Consider the following 23,398-nt stretch of genomic DNA (forward strand, 5'->3'; position numbering starts at 1 on the left):
TCTACTTACGTTCAAAAGAGTCTGCTGAGCTTGTACCTCCGTCACCGGTTTGGCTGCCTATAAATAGAAGAGACCAACAACAAAGAAACGCATGACAAAATGGCACGTGATTAAAATTGTTGCGTTTTCCCCGGTGTCCCGTCCCTAAAAACCGCACCCGGGCAACGAAAAATTAATGCGACCTGTATTAAAAGTGACCACCGAAAATCGTATGACAGCAGCAACAACAACAACAACAATAAATTGGAACCGCAACAGCAAAAAAAAAGTAATAACAAAGGCTTACAAACGGAGAAATAACCGACCGACCGGTGATGGTGTCACCGACAGGATAAAAAGGATTAACGAGTCTTTTTGGTCGCAGAAAAACAAAATTAAATTTATCGGTTTGAAATTTGTAGCACTTTATCCAGTCGGTTACTTGCGCTCTGCTTTCCGTTATATTTCATAATAATGCCCGTTATCCACTGTCAATCCACCCCCACACCCACCATGATCACAATGCTGATGATGATGATGATGATGATAATAACAGCGGGGCACAGTTTAAAATAAGCGAGTCCTTTTTGGTTGATGCAAAAAATCGAAGAAGCAGAACACAGGCTCTCAAACGAGAGCAGCGCGGTGTGCATGAATAATGGATTATCAGGAGTTGCTGTTGTTGTTGCTGTTGTTGTTGTTGCCGTTATCGGGGTTATTATTGTTGTTACTTTTATCGCGATATTTAAAGGGCCCTGTTGTGCAATAATTTTGGTTTTCATATGATTCTTTCTGTTTCCCGCGGAGGCGTTCGGTACCTGTCATCGTCATTTGAAACAAGTGACCACCCATTAATTATTTACCGAGGTGGAACGAGTTCGATCGACGTTTTGCATTAAGGAGGTGGAGGAGACTGGAGAGATATTTTTCCATTTTTTTTCGGCGAGAAAATGGAGATCAAAATTATGCAAGGACAAAAGGTTGCTCATCGATTAAACATGGGGTTTTTTTTTGGCGATTGGGAATATGAAAATGTGTGCGGAAGTATTGAAGGATTGATTGCCATTTAAGCATTGATTAATTTTCTACTAAATATGATAGAATCACAGAGAACAGACATTGAGCTGGAACAAAATTTATATACAAATTTGTGCTACACGGCCAATAAGATAGAGTGAAAAATTAGTTGTTTTTCACTAAAGGCTGGAACGGTCAAAAATTGGTCAACTCAAATTTTACGAATTTTTTTAATCGTGCATAAAAAATCACTTGAACACCCCTCATTTTGTAGGTCTGTGCGTACGGAATGTTGTCTTTATTTTGCTTTTGCCATTTTCCATTTAGTTGACGCCATGAAGCAAGAGACGCATTTTGCGCCAAATCGAATCGAAGCTGGCAACACCCTTTTAATTTCAATGAAATTTTCTGGATGTGTAGACTTTGACTAAATAAGCACTTTTGCATTCTCAGTTTTTCCAAAATGTATCTAGGCTAACCTTTAAGAAGGGTCAAACTTTTTCTGCCGATTTTTTTCGAAAAAAAAAATATGGAAAAATGACAAAATGTGTTGTATGGATGACTTTTAGGAAATTGTCCAAGTTTTCGAAAAAAATAAAATACTGAACAAATTCCATTTGAGACCTACACTGAAAAAAAATCAATTTTTAAAATTTAAAGTCGATTAAAAAAACGGCCATGTTTGATTTGGTTGCAACTTTGCCTCAAAATAGGTAATTATGATTACTACCATCCGTCCATACATCGCGAAATGGGCACTATTAATGAAAAAAAAAAAAAAATTCTTACAAAAACTTTTTCATGTCTGAACCGATTTTTTTAACGTACCATTTTCACACAAAACTAAACAAGTAAACAAGTGAAGCTTAAAATCATCTCAGAACCCAATGAAGCTCAATTTGTAATTCAAATGTCTAATCAGCAACTTGGATTAATCGAAAATTCCATATGAAAAGGGCTTATATCATTAGAAAATAATATAATTGATTATATTGTCTACTACGGAGGCAAAATCCGATTCTTCTATAGCAACTTAGCATTTTTAGCTAAAATAATCCATTAAGAATGAGGTATGAGTAAAATTTAAAATGAGATCTTCTTTCATATCAACAACGATTTGGGAAGTCACCCTATCGCATCATAATTCTATACACCTCTATTCCCGTTTTCGTACGAATCGTTCGCTCGTACGAACGGTTTGATTCGAACGAGTTCGAAAACGGCATTCTGGTTTTCGTACGAATCCGTTCGAACGGAGGTTTTTTCGAAAATAAACAGTGTTAGTGGTACCAGATGCACTTTGACATTTCTTAACAATTCGAAGCATAGACCGCGCACGAAATTGACCTTTTTCGGTCAAGTGGACTATCAAACGATGTCAACAAAACAATAACATTGTTAAAATTTTGTTTTATGATCAGTTTGTTTTCAATTCTACAAACGAGCAATTGTCTACGAATTCGCAAATCGGTTTATTTTTGTGTTTTTTTATTTGGTTGAAAATTTGCAGAAACGTTCCTTATGACCAACAATGCCATTTTGCATCTTTATATCACCAATTTGAATCCAGCCTTATTTTTGAAAAGGGGCTATAGAAAAATATCAAGCTTATCTTCAGAAAATTTTTACTTGAAAACTGTTAGCCCGATCGGTTTGGTGTCTTCGGCAATATTGTAGATAATGGATGAGACTATTTGAAAAAATATACACTCTAAAAAAATTTACCCAACTTTAAACATTTAAAAACATTTTTTCTCAAAAAAGGATTTTCTGTATTTTTTTTTATTTGTTGATATGTTTTAGGGGACAAAAATGCCATCTATTGCACTATAGGTCAAAATAGAGAAATGATGGACAAAAAAGTTCTGATTTTTTTAAACCTCAAGTTTTTGGAAAAATATTAAAAACTTGGTCCAATTCCTGTTTTGAGTTTATATAATGAAAGTAAACCAAATTTACAATAAAAAAGCACCCGAGTAATTTTTTCTAAGTCACACCGTTTTAGAGATATCGCGGTTTAAAAGTAGATGGCCATTTTTAAATGTATTTTACGGTTCTCCAGTTCCGACAATGTTTTTTTCGGAAAGATCAGAAAATTTTACAATAAAAATGCTCTTGGAGGCTAATTGCTAACATGCTACCTATTACCATAGAGGTAACTCTAAGACTAGAAGGTCCCGAAGAAATGTGCTCAACTTTTTGGCTCAGCTCTGGTACTCTCTTCGGTCCCAAGCTAATCGATTCACCCCTCGAAACATAGGAAAATAGACTAACCCCTCATTTTATCTGTCAAACTTTCATAGCGAATAAAAAAAATTTGTGTAGTACTAGAATGCCGACTAGAATGGGGTACGTTAATCGTTTGCTTGGGACCAATAGGCTAGTCAAGTAGTGAGCCAATTTAAAATCGTTAGTTTCCACCGGTTGCTATTACTAAGCAATTCATGGTTGCAAGTGGGTTGGTTTTGAATTACCTACGTTCATATATAATCCAAATCTGACACGTTATTAACATTAGAATATAATTCGCTGTGTTTCTGTGAAAGTGACCTGCTTAAGTTCAGTCATTCAGAAGACCACTTCGGTAGTTAGAATGAATACTTTTCATTATAAGTGCATAAACGTGTTTAAAAAAGTTGCTCGAAAGATTGCCGAAATCTCACGGATACTTATATACAGAAATTGGTTGTTCTGGGTTTTGCGGAACAGAACCAACTTAACAGTAAATTAAAAATTTGTGATTCTTGTCGTATACAGTTTTCTAAACGTACCGAACTATCAAGTAGCGACGAGTTGTCGAACTGCGATGAACAAGATATCAACATGAATGTTTCAAATCAGGAATCTTTAGTAACTGTACCATCAATAACATCGGTTGAAACAATCGACTCCAATGTTGGCGAATATTCGCAAAGCGTTAAGATTGAACTTTTCAACAAATCTATATCTAGTATTTTGACATTACCAATAAAAAATTAGTTGTGTAAGTTATGCTGTGAAGAAACATCATGAAATTAATCAAAGAATTAGAAAGCTCGTTAGAAAGCATATATTTGTACTTAATGCAGAAGAAACCTAGATGACAACAAAACTGACGATTTTAATGAAATTAATGAACAGCTAACATAAAAGTTTTCGAAAGAAGATACAACGAAAACTGAGATATTTCAGCTCTTGACGGTATACCAACCGGTGGAAACCAACGATTTTAAATTGACTCACTACTGTACTAGCCTATTGGTCCCAAGTAAATCGATAAACGTACCCCATTCTAGTCGGAATTCTAGTACTACACAATGTTTGTTTTGATTCGCTATGAAAGTTTGACAGATAAAATGAGGGGTTAGTGGATTTTCCTATGTTTCGAGGAGTGAATCGATTAACTTGGGACCGAAGATAGTACCAGAGCTGAGCCAAAAAGTTGAGCACGTTTCTTCGGGACCTACTAGTCTTAGAGTTACCTCTATGGTATTACCAAGATCATGGACAGTTCAGAAAATTATGGACACATTTAACACAACCAGGTATATGGCAACACAAAATAAAGAACTTTTAAACGATAAAGGACGAAGACTCCACTATTACTTTGAGGTTAGGCAGGGGATTGAGTGATGATACGATGAAACCAGCAGAACAATGCCTGGGCAGCGTGATTGCGTAACAATAAGAAAAGATGATGGTAAGCGTCAGTCAGTTCAAAAAAAGGTTTATGACGACCACTTTACGGGAGTCCTACAACGGATTCAAAGAATTTAATAGTGAAGTACAAGATGGGTTTTCAACCTTTGCGAATCTCAGGCCTACGAACTGTAAATTGTTAACTAGTTCAGGGACACATAATGTGTGTGTGTATGTACTATTCATGAAAACGTTAATTTGATTATTCACAACTTAAAGAAATTTGATTTGTCCATTGATTTGAAGTCGATTACAGATAGTTTGATATTTGAAAGAAAAGCAATAGATTGCTGCCTACGACGCTGTGAAACTGCATGGATTCATCTTTTTTCGAACAAAAGTTATTTGAAGAAATCGTGGAAAATGGCATAAATGAAATACAATTTTAACAATGGGTCACAACCGACAGATGTGATATAGAAACATTAGTTAAACAGCCGGATAAATTTGTTTCCTATTCAATTTGAAAATTAGAAAAATTAATACCTCATGATTTTATAAAACAACAGCAGTCTATGTTTTTGCAGAATACAAAACAAAATTTACAGGAAGGTGAATTTGTAGTAATATGTGATTTTTCAGAAAACTACACATTTGTATTACAAGACGAAGTACAAAGTCATCACTGGAATAATCAGCAAGAAACTATTCACCCATTTATCATTTATTTTAAACACGAAGGAAAACTTAATCATTTGAGTTATGTAGTAATTTCAGAAGATTTGCATCATGATTCTGTATCTGTAAACTTATTTATCTAAAAAATGATTGCTTTTCTACGTACAGAACAGCAGTTAACTGTGGATAAAATTAATCTCATGTCTGACGGAGCTGCATCTCAGTATAAAATCGTCTCTTTGTCTGTCTATTGACGGTTTCAACAGTAAATTTGAGCTCATCCTAAAAATGTGCCACAATGCGTGTACTATGTTTACTGAACATGTACATCAATGTTCCAATATGTAAATACTACATTTTTCAGGATTTTTGCAAGCTTCAGAATTGAATTTTTTTGTATTAATGTTTTGAAGTCATTATAACATAAATATTTGTTATGTGAGCTGTTACAGAAATACCTTCGTCCAAAATTTTCTAAATGTTTCGATACTTTATATTCCTAAGACTGCGAGTTTTAAATTTTTTATTTCTAAATAATATTTTTATTGCATGATTTCTCAATCAATTTCCATATGAGATCTTTAACTTCACGTAATTTTAAGTAAAATTATTACAATCAACAAACCAATTCACCAAAAATTGGGTTGTCGATTTTTTTGTACAATAAGGCCAGGCCATTACAAAAAAAAAATCAGTTTTTATCCCCTGGCTGTCTCGCAATTCGCGAGCTTAGAGTGACGTTTGACAAGCGGACAAAAAAACGCATTCGTACGAAAATGGGAATAGCCCAAAATCGTTCGAACGAACGATGTAAGAAAGTTAGAATTCCTTCGAACGAAAACGGGAATGCGAAATTGCCTTCGTTTCGAACGAATCCGGTTCGTACGAAAACGGGAATAGAGGTGTATACCTAAACCATTCACATTATATACCTACCACTTCATTCTACCTATGAGCTGAGCACTATAAACTAAGGTTGATTTCATAAAAGCAGCAGTCAATCTGATAACGAAAGTTGTGGAGACAAGTTTTAGTCAAATTATTATCATGGACCAAAGTAGTAAATTGAGGCTCAAAGGATTGAAATGTTGTGCAAATATAAATAATCCGAGATGCAACCGAAATAAGTTACGGGCCATATCGTCAACGATGGTAGAAAAAAAACATTCTATGGGATATAACCACAAAATTGATGAAACGATGAGCATTTGTGAGTCATGCCGTAGTGTGATATCTCATAATAGAAGACCAGTTATGAAAAAAAACGCCGATCGGTTGGAAATGAAGTAAATGTCCAACCGTCAACTAGTGGGTAGCAGCTCCAGGTCCATCAACGAATTCTAAAGCAACAATACATCCATTTGAAGTTTATTATAAGAAAGACAATGAACTTGAAAATGTTAGCTTCATTATCATGTTAGAAGTAATGACTCACGATACAGTTGCAGTTCAGTTGTTCATCTCAAAAATGATCGATAGATTTTTTTAAATTACTTTTATGTCAGATGGGGCAGCATCAAAAACAAACAAAAAACTATACTAGTCTGTGTAGATTTCAGTGAAAGCATGGATTAGAAGCAGAATGGCATTTTTTTGCAACGTCTCATGGAAAAGGTCCCTGTGATGCCATTGGTGGCACTCTCAAGCGAATGGCACAGAGAGCTAGTCTTGCTCGAGATTATGGAAACACCATAACAACTCCACGAGAATTATATAACTGGGCAGTTGAACAAACAGATAAAAATATCACAAAACTACGTTTCGAGTACATATCCACTGAACAGTACATCGAAATGTCAGAAGAACTCGAAGAACTATATAATAGCACAAAGACACACAGTTTTGTGCCTATAACTGGTGACAACGTAGCGGCAAAGAGGTATTCTAATTCAAAAGATGAATCAAACATATTTAACTTGATTGGAAAAAGTAAAAAATAGCATGTATGAAAATAGGTTTAAACATTGAAAATATATAAATAAATGACATATGAAAAATCTTGTCTTTTTTCTCTCACATAAAGGGTGATACGGTCAAAATTTGGTCAATATCAACTTGACGTATTTCTTTCAATTTTGCATTTAAAAAACCTGAACACCCCTCATTTTGAAGGTGTGTGTGTGTGTAGAATGTTGCTCCTATTTTGATTTTGGAATTCACTCTTCAGTTGTCAAAATGCCGTCCAAGCAAGAAGAGCAGCGTATCAAAATTTTGCTCGCGCATCGCGAAAATCCGAGCTACTCGCACGCAAAGTTGGCAAAATCGCTAAAAGTTGCCAAATCAACCGTTACAAATGTAATTAAAGTGTTAGGGGAACGTTTGTCGACAGCCAGGAAGTCTGGATCTGGGGGAAATCGAAAACCGGAAGCCGCTGAGACGACAAAGAGAGTTGCCGGTAGTTTCAAGCGAAACCCTAACCTCTCTCTCCGAGATGCCGCAAATAAACTGGGTGTATCGTCTACAACCGTGCATCGAGCCAAAAAATGAGCCGGACTATCGACTTACAAGAAGGTAGTGACTTCAAATCGCGATGATAAACAAAATACGACGGCCAAAGCGCGATCCCGGAGGCTGTACACGACGATGCTGACGAAGTTTGACTGCGTGGTAATGGACGACGAAACCTACGTCAAAGCCGACTACAAGCAGCTTCCGGGACAGGAGTTTTATACGGCAAAAGGAAGGGAAAAGGTAGCAGATGTTTTCTGTGGCTTGAAAAGCAGCATTTTCATAGCTTCCGGAACTGTCAACCAAGAAATTTACGTGAAAGAGTGTTTGAATAAACGTCTGCTGCCTTTCCTGAAGAAACACGGTTGTTCCGTACTGTTTTGGCCGGATTTGGCATCTTGCCATTACGGTAAAAAGGCCATGGAGTGGTACGCCGCCAACAACGTGCAGGTGGTTCCCAAGGACAAGAACCCTCCCAACACGCCAGAGCTCCGCCCAATTGAGAAATACTGGGCTATTGTCAAGCGGAACCTAAAGAAGACCAAAAAAACTGCTAAGGGCGAGCAGCAGTTCAAGGCAAACTGGCTTTCTGCGGCGAAGAAGGTGGACAAGGTGGCTGTACAAAATCTGATGGCAGGGGTCAAGCGTAAGGCCCGGCAATTCGGATTTGGAAAAGCGGAAGCCTAACTGAATATTTTTCCTGAATTTTATACTAATTGAACTTGAAAAAGAAATTTAATTTGATTTTTTAAATAAACGATTTCACCGATTTACACGCGTTTTCCCTTGACCAAATTTTGACCGTATCACCCTTTATTATCAGATTTTGCCTCAGTACTAGACAACAGAATAAGGGAATGATATTGTTTGACAAGGTCTTCATGTCCAGAACATTTTATTGCATTCTAAGAGACAAAATTGAATCGCAAATTGAGCTTCATTGGATTCTGAGATGATTTTGAGCTTCACTGGTTTTGTTTTGTGTGAACAAAATAGACATGAAAAAGTTTTTGTTAGAATTTTTTTTTTCCTTAAAAGTGCCCATCTCGCGATGTATGGAAGGTTAGTAGTTAACATAATAACCTATCTTGAGGCAATGTTTCATCCAAATCAAACATGGCATTTTTTTAAAAATCGACTTCAAATGTTAAAAATCCATTTTTTTATGTTGGTCTCTAGCTTAGCTTAGCTTAGATTGACTGCACATATCAATAATTGCTACTCCGTGATTGATCAGAATCAGTGAAATTGTACAATGAATCAATTGAATGGGGCCTGGGAGTGACCGTCCATTCTCATTGTACAAGTTTCAGTGACTCTATATTTTGTAGATCAATAACGGTGCCGGCCACGTCCTTGCAATCAGGTGGGAGTAGGGAAGGAATATTAGAGTGACCTTTGTTGTTTGTGGGCCGTGTTTACCTCTGCACCCCAACAAAATACACAGGAAAGGAGATTTTGATAGTAAGTTGGGTTCGTTGGATCAGGATTCACCTTGATAAGTGATGCGACCATGGTTTTAAATGAATCAGTGTTATCATGCATTATACTTGGATTTGCCCGAAGCCAAAACCAAATGGTGTATCATTGGGCCTTATTACGGGTGACAAAGAAAAGAAAATGAGCTTTCCGCAAAATCGCTTCATTTTGAGGAATATCATTTTCGTGTAAGTCATTGTGTTTCTTGTTATCGAGTCACGATGAACACTCCTCCTGTCAATCATGACATGACTATCGGTTGTTTCGTTCGTCAAGTGCATCAGTTCATTTCATTTGAAGCAAAGACTTGTTGCTAGTGTAATAGGATGCTTTGTTGATTGTTCATTAACTCTTGATTGCATGTAATACTTATGAATATTTTAGGTGGACAAAAAGGCGAACTAAGAGGTGGACGCCTGAGCTTTTCCACATTTATATCGCTGTGAAGCAACTGTAAACTCTAGAGGGAATTTATATCTGTAACTGAAACCAGTTCGATTTTGCTTGCCAACCTGGTTAAAATGTCATATTCAATTATCTTAAAGATAAATCGTCCAGCTCAAACCTTTGTAGGGGTAAGAGGTGGGACCATCATCATCATCATCATCATCATCATCATCATCATCATCATCATCATCATCATCATCAATTGACGCAATGAATGACTCGAAAACAGCTACCGTTGAAGCCAGCAACGATAAATGAATCATCCACTGAAGCTTGAGTCGGAGTTTTCGTGTGAGGTCCCAATAGAGCATTTCTGCAAGTAGGTCAGCAGTTCTCCGCCAAACATCGACGCCCTCAAGCAAGCGTTTCCCTCGACATTCTCAAACGCAGCGGGGTTGTGCACGAAAGCGAAGATCCGGTTCAGTCTGAAGGAAGGGCAGACTCCTGTGTTCCGCCCAAATCGGCCAGTCGCCTACGGTGAATCAAGAGCTGAATCACAAGCAAGCATGATCACACCGGTCGAGTACCCCGAGTGGGCTGCCCCGATAGTTGTGGTCCGGAAGGCGAGCGGTGCCATACGAATCTGCGGTGACTATTCCACCGGGCTGAACGACGCCATCCAACCGCATCAATATCCGCTTCCTCTACCACAGGACATCTTTGAAAAGCTGACCAATTGCAAAATTTTCAGCCAAATCGACCTGTCAGACGCCTACCTGCAAGTCGAAGTGGACGAAGCCTCAAGAGATCTTCTAACAGTCAACACGCATCGGGGCTTGTATCGCTACAACCGATTGCCGCCAGGAGTGAAAGCAGCAACTGGAGCGTTTCAACAACTGGTGGACACCATGCTGATCGGACTCAAGCATACCTCGGGGGTTACATCGATGACGTGATTGTCGGAGGAGTGGATGAAGCGGATCACCAACGAAACCTGCATGGCTTCATCATCAAGACGGAGAAGTGTTCTTTTGGGCAACGACAGATAAAGTACCTTGGGCATCTCATCGACGGACGAGGATTGCGACCGGATCCAGCCAAAATCCAAGCCATCCGGGAATTGCCAGCTCCTACGGATATGTCCGGCGTTCGCTCGTTCCTTGGGGCGATTAATTCGTCTCAGGAATGCGAACTTTGCGATATCCTCTCGATGAATTGTTGAAGGCCGGCAAGAAGTTTGAGTGGTCGTCGGAATGCCAAAAATCCTTCTACAAATTCAAGCAGCTTTTGTCATCTGATCTCTTGTTGACGCACTACAATCCAGAGCTGCCGATCACTGTTTCGGTTGATGCGTCTTCAGTGGGAGTTGGAGCTACGTTGAGCCACAAGATGCCTGATGGATCCGTCAAGGTCGTGCAGCACGCTTCTCGTGCACTAACACCGGCAAAACAAGGGTACGGTCAACCAGATCGTGAAGGCCTTGCGATCGTGTCACAGAATGTTGTACGGTCGCAGCTTTTTCCTTTGAAAGGATCACGCTCCTCTTCTCCGCATCTTTGGGTTAAAAACGGGAATGCCCGTCTACACGTCAAGATCGAGTACGTCAACACAGAGAAGTTCGGGAACACGGACGTTCTTTCCCGACTCATCACCCGCCCGTGACCGTCAAGACTCGGTTGTCCAAGGCTGCGTGCCTCCACCAACTGCATCGAGGTCACCCCGGTTTGTAACGCATTAAGGCAATAGCTCGTAGCTACGTTTACTGGCCTTCAATCGACGCCGACATCGCAGCATTCGTCAAGACTTGCCGTCAGTGCGCATTGCGAAAAGTCCTCCGAAAGCTCCATCAAAACTGTGGCCGAAGTCAACCCAACCGTGGCAACGCGTACACATTGATTACGCTGGACCACTCCAAGGTGATCATTTTCTACTAGTCGTTGATTCCTTCTGGAAGTGGATCGAAATCGTGAGAACCAAAAGCATCACGATTGTCATTCTTCGGAGTATTTTCGCACGTTTCGGAATGCCCACCACTCTGGTTAGCGACAACGGCGTGCAGTTCACGAGCGCCGAGTTCAGCAGCTTTGCCTTGACAACACTATCGACCACATCACCACGGCGCCCTACCATCCGCAGTCCAACGGGCAGGCCGAACGCTTCGTCGATACGTTCAAGCAGGCAATCCGGAAAATACGAGAGGGGAGAGGAGACATCCAGGTAGCTCTCGATACCTTTCTGCTAAACCTATCGCACCACACCGAATCCCTCAGCTCCCGATGGTAACTCGCCAGCGGAAGTCACCTGCGTAAGTGTCTGGAACTGCTGCGTCCTCCAGCAGCCCGAGCAGAAGCAACCAACGACCAAGAAGCCAAACTACGATCGTTCAGTAAGGGAGATCTGGTGTACGCCAAGGTCCACTCCAACAACACATGGAGAACGGATCGGAAGCACCATGTACAACGTTTGGGCTGAAGACCGACGATTGTTGCGGTCACATATCAACCAGTTACGAAACCGATCAACGTCAACCAATGCCGCTATTCAGTCGACGATGCATCCAGCCAAGCCTGTCGGCGAACAACTTCCTCTGGATATTCTTGTGGGAGAATGGAACCTTCAACTTCCCGAAAGTACAGCGTAACCATGTGTTAGTCCGACACTTTTGGAACCTTCGACATCGCAGAACGAGTCTTTGTTTGGTGAATCATCAACGCAGTCAACACCATTGGTACATCCTACCGATGAATCAAGCCGACAAGAACGTGTATCGGTCTCACCACCGTCAGCCGATCGTCCGGGAACGTCTACAACTACGTCTGCGTCCGGTGCCACCAGTTCCAAGACAACGTCGTCGGAGTTCCAGAGCGCTTCTGAGCGCAGCTCAGCGGTACAGCTACCGCGTCGCTCTTCGAGGATTCGAAGGTAGCCTCAGTGGTTCGATCCCTACCTTCTATACTAAATAGAAGGGAGATGTTAGGACCCATGGACATCTCTAGTACACGAAACAGAATCCATCGACAAGCTGAGCTTACTGTTGGCAGACCACCCTGTCTCCAGTCGATGCTACCGAACAGCGAGAAACGTCATCGGCAATCCTTTAAATTTGTCGAACCTCTTAACGGAATTCCTTTATGAAGAACTTCCCATACAAATGAAACAGAATTTTTTGTATAACTCGAGAACTAATCAAGAAAATGGAACCAAATTTGGCATGTGGAGGTATAAGGAGATGGCAATAGGGGGTAGCTTCTTAGATAATCATTTTTTTATGTTGGTCTCTAATGGAAGTTTTCAGTATTTTTTTTTCGATAATTTGGACAATTTCCTAAAAGTCATCCATACAACACATTTTTGTAGGAGTTGTAATTTTTCCATAATATTTTTTTGGAAAAAAATCGGCAAAAAAAGTTTGGCCCTTCTCAAAGGTTAGTCTAGATAAATTTTGGAAAAACAAAGTATATGCAAAGTGGCTTATTTAGTCAAGGTCACATCCAGAACATTTCATTGAAATCTATCTGTGCTGCCAGCTCCAAATACGATTTGGCGCGGAATGCGTCAAGAGGAACAACAGTGTATGAAAATTTTGCTCGCGCATAAGCGAAATCCAAATTATTCCCACACTGATTGTGTCAGAAATTCTATTACGTTATAATGAACGATGAACTATACGTCAAGGCGGATTTCAAGCAGCTCCCAGGTCAAGAGTTGACACGGCTACTGGAAAAGGAAAGGTTCAAGATAAGTTTAAATAGAAAAAGTTGTCAAAGTTCCCGAAATAATACTTGGTTTGGCAAGCGATGTGCAACTGTGGGCTGAAAAGCGAAAACCAAGATATTTATGAAAATAAATAATTTGCAAAAATGATTGTTGCCTTTTTTGAAGAAACACAGTTGTTCCGTGCTGCTTTGGCCAGACCTCGCTTCCTGTCACTACGGGAAAATGGCTCAGGAACGGTATACTGCCAACAACGTGCAAGTCATGCCCACGGACAAAAACCAACCCACCAAACTCGCTGGAGCTGCACCCAATTGAAACATTTTGGGCAATCATTAAGCGGAACCTAAAGAAAACTCAGAAAACAGTTGGAAATGAGAAACAATTCAAAGAAAATTGACGTTCGGTTGATACAACAGCGGTACAAAATCTGATGGAAGGTTTGAAACGTAAAGCTCAACAGTTCGCATTTGGAAAATCGGAAGCCTAATCAAACAATTTTCCTGTATTTTGTAGTTATTACACTTCAAAAATATATAAAGTTTGATCATTTATACAACAACACAATCAGTGTACATTTAATCATGATTGACCAATTTTTGACCGTTCCACCCTTTAAACATTGCAAAACCGTAGGTTACTCATAAGACTGAGTAAAATATCCCTCGCTTTTCCTCAAAGATGATATGAGAAATATGAAGGAAATCGACGAAAATTTTACTCAGTAAAGGAGTGTACTCTTAGACAGAGTGAAACCTCTCTCGATTTTCCTTATATTCGAAACCTTGAACCTCGAGGAAAATTCAAGGGGGTCACTGGATTTAGCTTTTCATTATTTTACCGGTTTACGCTACATGTGGTAAAATAGAATACTCAAAAAGGCTCAAAGATTGCATCAAATTAGTATTTTCTGTTCCATAACTTATATACATAATTTCAATAAATAAGACCGAAATTATAAAAGTTTTTAAGAGACTCGGAATTCTGAAATTTATTTTGATTACAACTGGAGGACGATCGACTGTATCGTTTAATATTAATAATAATATTATTTACCCAAAACTCGTTTAATTTATCAAATATTGTTTAGCCATTTCAGTACAATATTTTGATTATTTTTCGAAAGCCAAGTGTTTTGCAATTTTTTTTTTAGAAAACAAAGCGCTTCACGGAATAATTGGAAGCTCGGAGTGAGAAATTTTTCAAAGAATACATGAGAACATTTCCAGATTTTGAGAAAAGACCTGACGTGACGAGGCTTTACCCGAGCAAACTTCAACATCAAAATGTGGTGTTGAGTACTTGGCACTGATGAAGTCTGCAAGTAGTAGACGAAATACGCGTATCTGTCAAAAGATAAGCAATTATAACGGAATTTAAAGGAAATAAACCAACCCACTCAAAGCTCTTCATCAAAATGATAGCAAATCGAAATCAAATGTTGATGCCAACATCAAATTAAAATCATAATTTGTTTTCAGTTTTCGATTGAAAAATATTAAACACTATTTTGATTTTATTTGGCTTTACTTTTGATCTACATCCAAATTTGCTGTTGAATTTTGTTTTGTTTGTGTGTTTTTACAGAAAATATTTTTTGAAAAAAAAAAAAATAAACTCGAGGAAAATCTAGAACTGCACTACCGTTCATACTGGCGACAACGCTCTGATGAGACAACGAAACTTCACCGCAAGGGGAGAAACCCCTGATCCTATCATTCGGTAATGTACCCCTCTAACCTCAGGTAAGCCACGAGTATTCGGCACATAGACATAGAAATAAAAATAAGTGATTTTTTTTAAAACTATGAACAATGAATTATCGGCTCCGTAAAGCCAACGCGATTGAGCCTTCCAAATAAACGACCTAGATAAAAAAAAAACAACTGAAAATGTTGTTGCCGTTTTGTTCCGATTGCCATGGCAGAACATCAAATTGAATACTCGTTTCGTTTTGTTATCAACGGGAAAAATGTACATCAAATTGAGTTTTCAGTTTGCTCTCACTGATAGCAGCATTAGTTTTCAATTTGACGTCACAGGAAGCTTATTTTGCACTCAATTATAATATTTTAACCGTTAAAACGATCAAAACGACAGCAATCTGAGGATTTATCATTAGCTACATCACAACATCAAATTTAGATTTCAATTTCATCTCAGACTTTGCTCGGGTAGTGTTCCACATTGTTGTACTTTTCGAGATTTCAGACACCGAAAAAATTCAAAATATAAAATATGGTGTAGTTGTCAAGATCACAGATTTAAAAATAAAAATCATCGCTTGTACAACATTTTTGGATATTCTAGTGGAATTCTGAATAGAAGTTCCAGGTAATTTTGAACTACTGAGGTAATTCTCAAGGTAGTTCTGAAGAGACTATTACGGGGATTGTGATGAAAATTCCTGGGAAATATAGAGCAATTCAAAGGAATTTTTTAGCAAATGGCGAAAGAATTTTAAGTAGCATTCCAGGAAGATTCGGAAGACTGTTCCAAGGGAATTTCGAGAAGAATTCAAAGGGAATCGAATTCTCAGAATAGTCCCAAGGAAATTCTAGGACATTCCCTCAAGGTAATTTTGAGAAGAATTTCAAGAGAACTCTGAAGAAAAATCCCATGGAAGTCTGATGTAGATTTCAAGGTAATTTTGGGAAAATACTTCGGGAAATATCCTGAGGATATTTTCTAGATAATAATGACAAGAATTTAATGAAAATTCTGAGGTAAACTTTAATGATATTCTGGAGGCGAATTCCAAAGTAAGGAATGGAGAAGTTGTCTAGATTTTGCGACATGAAAAGTTATTGAAACAGCCGAAAAAAGAACATCAATATTTTTTTAGATATAGAAGTTATTTAAAACTCCAGTGTCTGAGGTTCGACTTTTTTAGGATTCTCACTGGAATCATTTAGAAAAATTGTCAATGTTTTTTACTTGGCAAACTTACGCTTACAGAGTGACTAGTGATTCAGGAAAAAGCCAGGAACTTTCTTTTGTGTATAACTTTTATTGCATGGGTAAAAATTGATGAAATTTTGAGTAAAACTAGTTTAGTGTAATGTTTACATGTGCAAAATCTCGTCACAATCTGCCAAGTGATTATTAAGATGGCTTCCAAGCAAGAAGTGCTTCGACAAAAGAATATGGAATTGTCGTGGAAAATCCAGGCCAGTCCAACAGGTGGATCGCGAAACAGTTTGGAATCGACAATTCGACCGTGTTCCGTGTGGTAAAATGTGTGGTTCAAGAAGACCCAGACGACCCAGCGGAAGAAAATCGAAGACGACCGACCCCTTGAACGCAAGGAAGGTGAGGGATTACTTTAAGAGCAATCCGAATCTTTTGATTCGGGACGTGGCCAAGAAGGACAATTCTTCCGTCTGGTTCGTCCAGCAGACAATGAAGCGGGCCGGAATTCATGTCTTCAAGGTAAGGAAGGCGCCTAACCGAACTGATAGACAGAATACGGTGGCCAAATCCCACGCCAGGAAGCTGTACCGCGAGTGGTTGGTGCAGCCGAAATGCATCGTAATGGACGACGAGACGTACATTAAAGCGAAGAAAGTCAACAAATTTACCAAGAAGCAATTAGTGTGGCAAGCGATCTGTGGGTGCGGCAAATTCAGCAAGTCGTACGTAACAATCGGCACCATCAACGGCCAATTATAACGAAGCGTTTTCTGTCCGCAGGTGACACTCTGTTTTGGCCGGACTTGGCATCGTGCCATTACGCGAAACCGGTGATGGAGTGGTACGAAGCCAACGATGTTGTTTTTGTGTCGAAGGAGGCAAATCCGCCAAACTCGCCAGAACTTCGCCCAATAGAAAAATTCTGGGCAATTATGAAGGGCAAGCTCCGGAAAACAGGGAAGATCTTCAAAAACGACAAGGATTTGAAGAAAGAGTGGATGAAAGTGTGTAAGAAAGCTGGCGAAAGTGTTGCTCAGGATTTGATGGGTAGCCTTAAGTTCAAGGTGCGGGCGTTTATCCTAGGAGAGGAGGTTGAATAAACCAACTTTGCAAAAACATAGCTACTATGTGTTTTTTTTTATTCCCTGAGAGTTTCAAAAATATCCGACTTAAAATTAATGTTTGGTTAACTTTTTTGCCTGTTGCATTTTTTTCGAGTACAGTCTTTAATAAAAAAAAATGTTTATCCTTGACAAAAAATTCAATACCCTTATACTGGACTATATTCTCATGATAAGAACTATAACACCCCGAATACGATTCCTGCGGAAAAATTTGTAAATTTGAACAATTATAGCTCCACCATTTTCAAATCTATTGGCGCCATTTAAAACTTCATACTTTAAAGATTTATTCGGTATTGATAAATTTACAATCCATCGATCAATTGCTTAGCAATGGTTTTTCAAACATAGCCAATTTGCCGTTACACATTTTACCGGAGGCATCGTGTTCGATTGACGATTGAGAATGTTTCAAATATTTTTTCCTGTGTAGAAATTATACAAAAAAGCTCATTCGGCTCAATCAAAGCTTATTCGGCTCAATCACATTCGGTTTTATACTGAGATTTAAATATATATCTCACAACCAGAAAATTTGCCAAAATACCGTGAAAAACGGGAAAAACCGGGCAATTTGCAAATCGAGATTTCCTGGTCACCATGCTTATGCTTAAACTCTGGGAAATTGCTAAATTTTTTTCGATCCCAGACTTGATTTTGTATTATGTAGTTTAAGAACTACTACCAGGTACACGGTCGATGAGACGAACTCAGAGAGAGAAAGGGGTTAGAATTATCGGCCGTGTAGAGAGTAAAGGTGGTTTTCTATTTAAAGAATCACTAACTCTAAAAAAACGGACGCGAAATTTCACGTGAAATCTTGTATACAATTGTTGCATTCAATAAAGTATTTAATTCAAAATCTATTCAAATGCAAGACAACCCGAAAAAACAGCGTGAGTTGAATAAAAAAAACGCGGAAAAAAGAGCCACAAAACCACGTTAAATAAATAATTGAAAATCACACTCAAATATGTCACGGTAAACACGAAACGCAAAACTCAAAACGAGACAATTCCAGGCAATTCAACCCGTCATTTCTGTCCAAAAAAAAAAAACACAGTTCGCACAAATAAACCTAAACTAACAAAAAATCATAAAACTGCACCCTCAGGCAGTCGAGTAGCTGTGAGCAGAGAGTAGAGCTTTCCACCGCACTCCTAAACACATTTTTTTCCCACATGCATTCTTCATAACCTCTCTTCTTTTTTCACCGTCCTGCTCCCCGTTGTTTATAGAGTTTGCACCACTCCTAACCACACTAATATTTCGACCTGCAATACGGCGGAGTTTGAGGTGCGAAAAACACGAATTTCCACCGATTTCCTGCGGAAAATTCACTTTCCCTCTCTTTGTCTCGTCCATTGATTCAATATTGCACTTTTGCACCACTAAACCCCCAGCATACACACAACAAATCAGAACACATACGCAACCAAAGGTATGCAGTTTGATTGATTTGGTTAACACGGTTCGTTTGTTTCTATTGGTATTATTTTTATGGTTGAGAATTTAACTTTCAACTGCTAAATTCGATCAACGAGGCGAAGCTTTTTGTGGTTTTTATGATGAGAAAAATTAAATTAGCGAAATTCAATTTCGTAGAACGTGGATATATCATGTAGAACGTGGAATCGCGGAGATGAACCAGCGTCTGGCTGAAAATTTCCTTAATAAAGACAACCAACCAACCAACACAGTTCCTAATGTTTTTGAAAAAAAAAACTGGGAGCTCTAGGATCAGTTTCATTGATTGACCTCTTTTACGGATGTTTTGAACTTACCAGAGGATGGGCTCCATGGCCATTTGGGTCCATGTTTATGTCATGACCCCAAATTCTTTTTTATATCGTAGTTCCACATGCTTTCGAAAAAACCGTAGAACTCTAGGATCAGTTTCATTGATTGACCTTTTTTAAAGATGTTCTATATCTTGCGGAGGACGGTCCCATGACCTTCTAGGTACATGTTTATGTCACGATCACAAATTAATTTATATATGACAGTTCCAAGTGTTTTCAAAAAAAACCGTGGAGCTCTAGGATCAGTTCCATACATTGACCATTTTTACGCATGTTTATGTCACGATCCCAAATTCATTCTAATATCACAGTTCCTAACGTTTTCAAGAAAACCACGGAGCTCTAGGATCAGAATCGTGGATTTACTACTTTTACGGATGTTCCGGATCATCCGGAGAACGGTCTCATGGCCATCAAGGTCCATGTTTATGTCACAACCTCAAATTGCTTCTATCATCACAGTTCCTAATGTTAAAAAAAATGCGGAGCTCTAGGATCAGAATCGTGGATTTACTACTTTTACGGATGTTCCGGATCTTCCGCTGTACGGTCCCATAGACATCCAGGTTCATGTTTATGTCACAACCCCAAATTGCTTCTATCATCACAGTTCCAAATGTTAAAAAAAAATGCGGAGCTCTTGGATCAGGATCGTGGATTTACTACTTTTAAGGATGTTCAGGATCTTCCGCTGGACGGTCCGATGGCCATCTGTGTCCATGTCCCAAATTCATTCTTATATCACAGATCCTAATGTTAAAAAACGCGAAGCTCTAGGATCAGTTTCATGGATTGTCCACTTTTACGGATGTTCCGGATCTTCCGGAGGACGGTCTCATGGCCATCCAGGTACATGTTTATGTCACGACCCCAAATATTTTTTTATATCACAGTTCCTAATGTTTTCAAAAAAACCGCAGAGCTCTAGGATCAGGTTCATGGATTGACCACTTTTACGGATGTTCCGGGTTTTTTGAGGACCGTTCCGTTGTCTCCAGGATCCATATATAGGAACCATGACTGTTTTTTGGCTAATTGTGCCCATTATTCTAAATTACAGATCTTGCGCCACTTGCAAAATCCTACAAACACACTTTTCAAAAAAACGTGTAGCAACTCTTTTCGCTTTTTAAAAAAGTAGACGACTCTTCAATCTTTTTGCAATCAAAATCATTATCAAACCCTAGGAATTCTAAAGGTACCACAATTTTTGAAATTCATTAAGAAATGGCTAAGTTATGCCATTGCAAACTTGCCGTTACACGTTTTTCGGAGGCATCGTATTCGGAGTGTTAACATACGCTCTCTCTCGCTGATGAGTCAAAGCACTGACAAATGACATGGTATCTTTTGAAGATAATTTACATTTCGTGATAGTGACGAAAGCTGTCAATATCGGCATGAACGGTCAAGGTTTTACAACACTGTAAGGAATCCTATTAATTTACTTTCCGTTTATGGATTATTCCAATGAGAAATTTTTGAAAATCTCTACGTGGGATTCCAAAAATTCCCAATCTGGAATCCTGGAAAATCCCAACCCGGGAATCTGGAGAATTCCTAGCTGAGAATTAATAAGAACTCAATTAAGGATTCTGAAAAAAAAAAAATCAATTTGGAATGCTAAATAATACCAATCCGGAATTCTGGAGAACCAAATTATACAGTCCTAGATAGTTCCGACAGAATATTCCAAACAATTGCTGTGCTGGGTTCCAGAGCATCCTAATTTGCGTATTTAGTGAATCTCAGCCCAATTCTAAGATAATTGGAATTTGTAATTCTAGGAAATCCCAGTCCCTTGTTCCAGAGAATTCTAATTTAGGATTCTGAAGATTTCCAATCCGGAATTTAAGAGAATCTCAATCCTGGATTCTAAAGATTCGCCGAATTATAGAAAATCCCAAACCAGCATTATAGAAAATTTCAATTCAGAATTCTTATCATCTTATGAATGCCAAACCAGAATTTTGAAGTCTGATCAAAATCTGAGACAGATGAAAGTCACAATATGAGAGTTTAGAAAATCACTTCAATAAAAAAAAAACTACAAGTTTCTAAATATTGATTCTTTTTCCAAATCCTGGGCCTGAGTGCGGGATCGCAAACTTGTCTTTGTCTTAATCGTCTTCGTAATTATTTTGGAACTCTTCATTGTAATTCTTTGGATTTTTGTCAAGAATTTCTTGAAAATTATCTTCTGATTTTTTTCAATTCTGTTTAAAATTCCATTGGAATTAATCTTATTATTTTAATTGAATTCTGTTCAGAATACACTTGGATTTCTAATCAGAACTATCTTGAAAATCTCCTAAGAATTCACTTAAAGTGCATCTTAAAATTTCCCGGCATTTGATTGTTGATTCATCGGAACATCATCTCAGAACACTTTTGAAATACTTAGGGATTTTCCCGAGATTCTAAAGAATATACATTCACCATTCTATAGAATAAGAACTATCCAAGATCCGGAATGATTCTAGAGAATTTCAATTTGTGATTCTAAGAAATCCCAGTTCGTCTTTCTAGAGAATTACAATCTAGAATTCTGAAGATTTATAATCCAGCATTTAAGAGAATCTCAACCCAAGTAACAATTTTGGTTTAATGAGGGTTCTGTAGACCATGATTTAGACTTGTAGCATGCTTTAAAACCTCGATAAAACTTGCAATGTTGCTTGGGAGTCCTGGATTCTCGGGAAATCAAGTCTCGAATTCTAGAAAATACCAAACCGGAATTCCGGAAAATTTCAATAAACATAAAAAAATTAAATGAAAACCCAAATATCTTAAAATATCCTCGACCGATTTCGATTTTTTTTTTCAAAAACATAGCTTATGATATATGGAAACTTTTAGATCGAAAATTCTACCATGGACACATGAAAACTGACAAAAAATTGTGGTTCATTTTTTAACTTTTTGTTGGTACGCATTTTGTGTATTTTTTCACAGAAAATGATTTATCTAGTCGATCTGTCTGTCAAGTTAAAACAGCAAATTAGAAGTCAAATGGCCACCTGGTGAGCAAATTATGAATTGAAATTAACAAAAGCTTTTGCATATCTGAACAACTTTGCCAATGATAGCAACCTTCTATTGTATCGCCAGCACTAAAAGTTCGTAAATTTGACTTCCTACTTCCTAACCCACTTCCGAGACTCCTAAATTTATGGTTGTTGTTGTTGTTTTCATTGTTCGTACTTTCGACAGCTCTTTTGCAATGCTACAAGCGACATACAGATATTTTTTTATCTAAATGCACAATATCTTGTCGTGATCACGCTTTAGTCTAGTCAAATGGTACACTAGAGCCACCTGGTAAGTGAATCCTTAACTGTGCAATCCATCATCCATTAGGTATTGCCCAACTGATCAACTTTGCCCAAGATAGCAACCTTCTATCTAGTCGAACTGTCAAGATACAACAAACAATTTAAAACCAAATGACACATTAGTGCCGCCTGGTTAGTGAATTGTGAAGTGAACTGTTCACCATCCAATGTGTTTTGTGAACAACTTTGCAGAAGACAGCAATCGTTATCTGCAAGTTAAGGCAAGTAATTTGAAAAAAATGGAACACTAGCGTCCCCTAGTGAGAGATTTCTCATCTGAAATGTTCACTGTCCAATAATTCTTGCTAATCTGAAAAACTTTGCTGCAGACGGCAACCTTCTATCTAGTCGACCGGTCAAGTTAAAGCTATAAACTAAGTGCCAATTGGCACACTTGAACTGTCGCCTGGTGAGTGATTTTAAAACTACGCTGCCCATAATCCAATAGCGTTTGTCCATCTGAACATCTCTGCCGGAAACAACAACCAAGTTAATAAATTTCAAATAAATTTAAATAAAATAACACACTAACGCCACGTGGCGATGGAATTCTCAACTGAACTTAGAACCATCCAATAGATCTTATCCATTTACAACACAACTTTGCCAAAACAGCAACCTTCTATTTTTCCAGCAGTCATGTTAAACATACCACTTGGAGTTATTTTAGCACACTAGCGCCGCTTGGTGATTGAGTGTTCAATTAAGTATTCACTGTCTAGTCGATCCTAACCAGTGATGCAAAATATCATGACACTCACGTGACACTCGTTTACGCATCAACCGACTATCGCTGACAGAACGTTTTGTCACGCAGTGAGAGGTAGAGCCATGGCAAACAACAATCACCAGTAATGGTCGCTGCTCACAAGCAGCTGCTGATGATGAAAAGCACAACGAAAAC

General features: G+C 38.5%; 1 protein-coding gene across 14 annotated transcripts in view; it reads right to left on the reverse strand.

The window, feature by feature from the left end:
• The window catches only part of LOC135708360 (RNA binding protein fox-1 homolog 1-like), a 953,484-nt gene that overhangs the window by 144,507 nt on the left and 785,579 nt on the right, over positions 1-23,398 (reverse strand). For 13 of the 14 annotated variants that reach the window (XR_010518292.1, XR_010518293.1, XM_065230430.1 and 10 more), the window contains one exon: positions 10-57. The exons of the other annotated variant lie outside the window; for it this stretch is intronic. Coding sequence is in view for 11 of the 13 variants with exons in the window: in XM_065230430.1 (XP_065086502.1) it covers positions 10-57 (48 nt within the window). In the remaining 2 variants the exon portion in view is untranslated. The remainder of the gene's footprint in view (positions 1-9; positions 58-23,398) is intronic. 14 annotated transcript variants of the gene reach the window in all.

Source organism: Ochlerotatus camptorhynchus, unplaced genomic scaffold (assembly GCF_037179485.1).
Source record: "Ochlerotatus camptorhynchus isolate MF236.1 unplaced genomic scaffold, CSIRO-AGI_Acam_v1.1 ptg000330l, whole genome shotgun sequence".
Lineage (NCBI taxonomy): Eukaryota > Metazoa > Arthropoda > Insecta > Diptera > Culicidae > Ochlerotatus > Ochlerotatus camptorhynchus.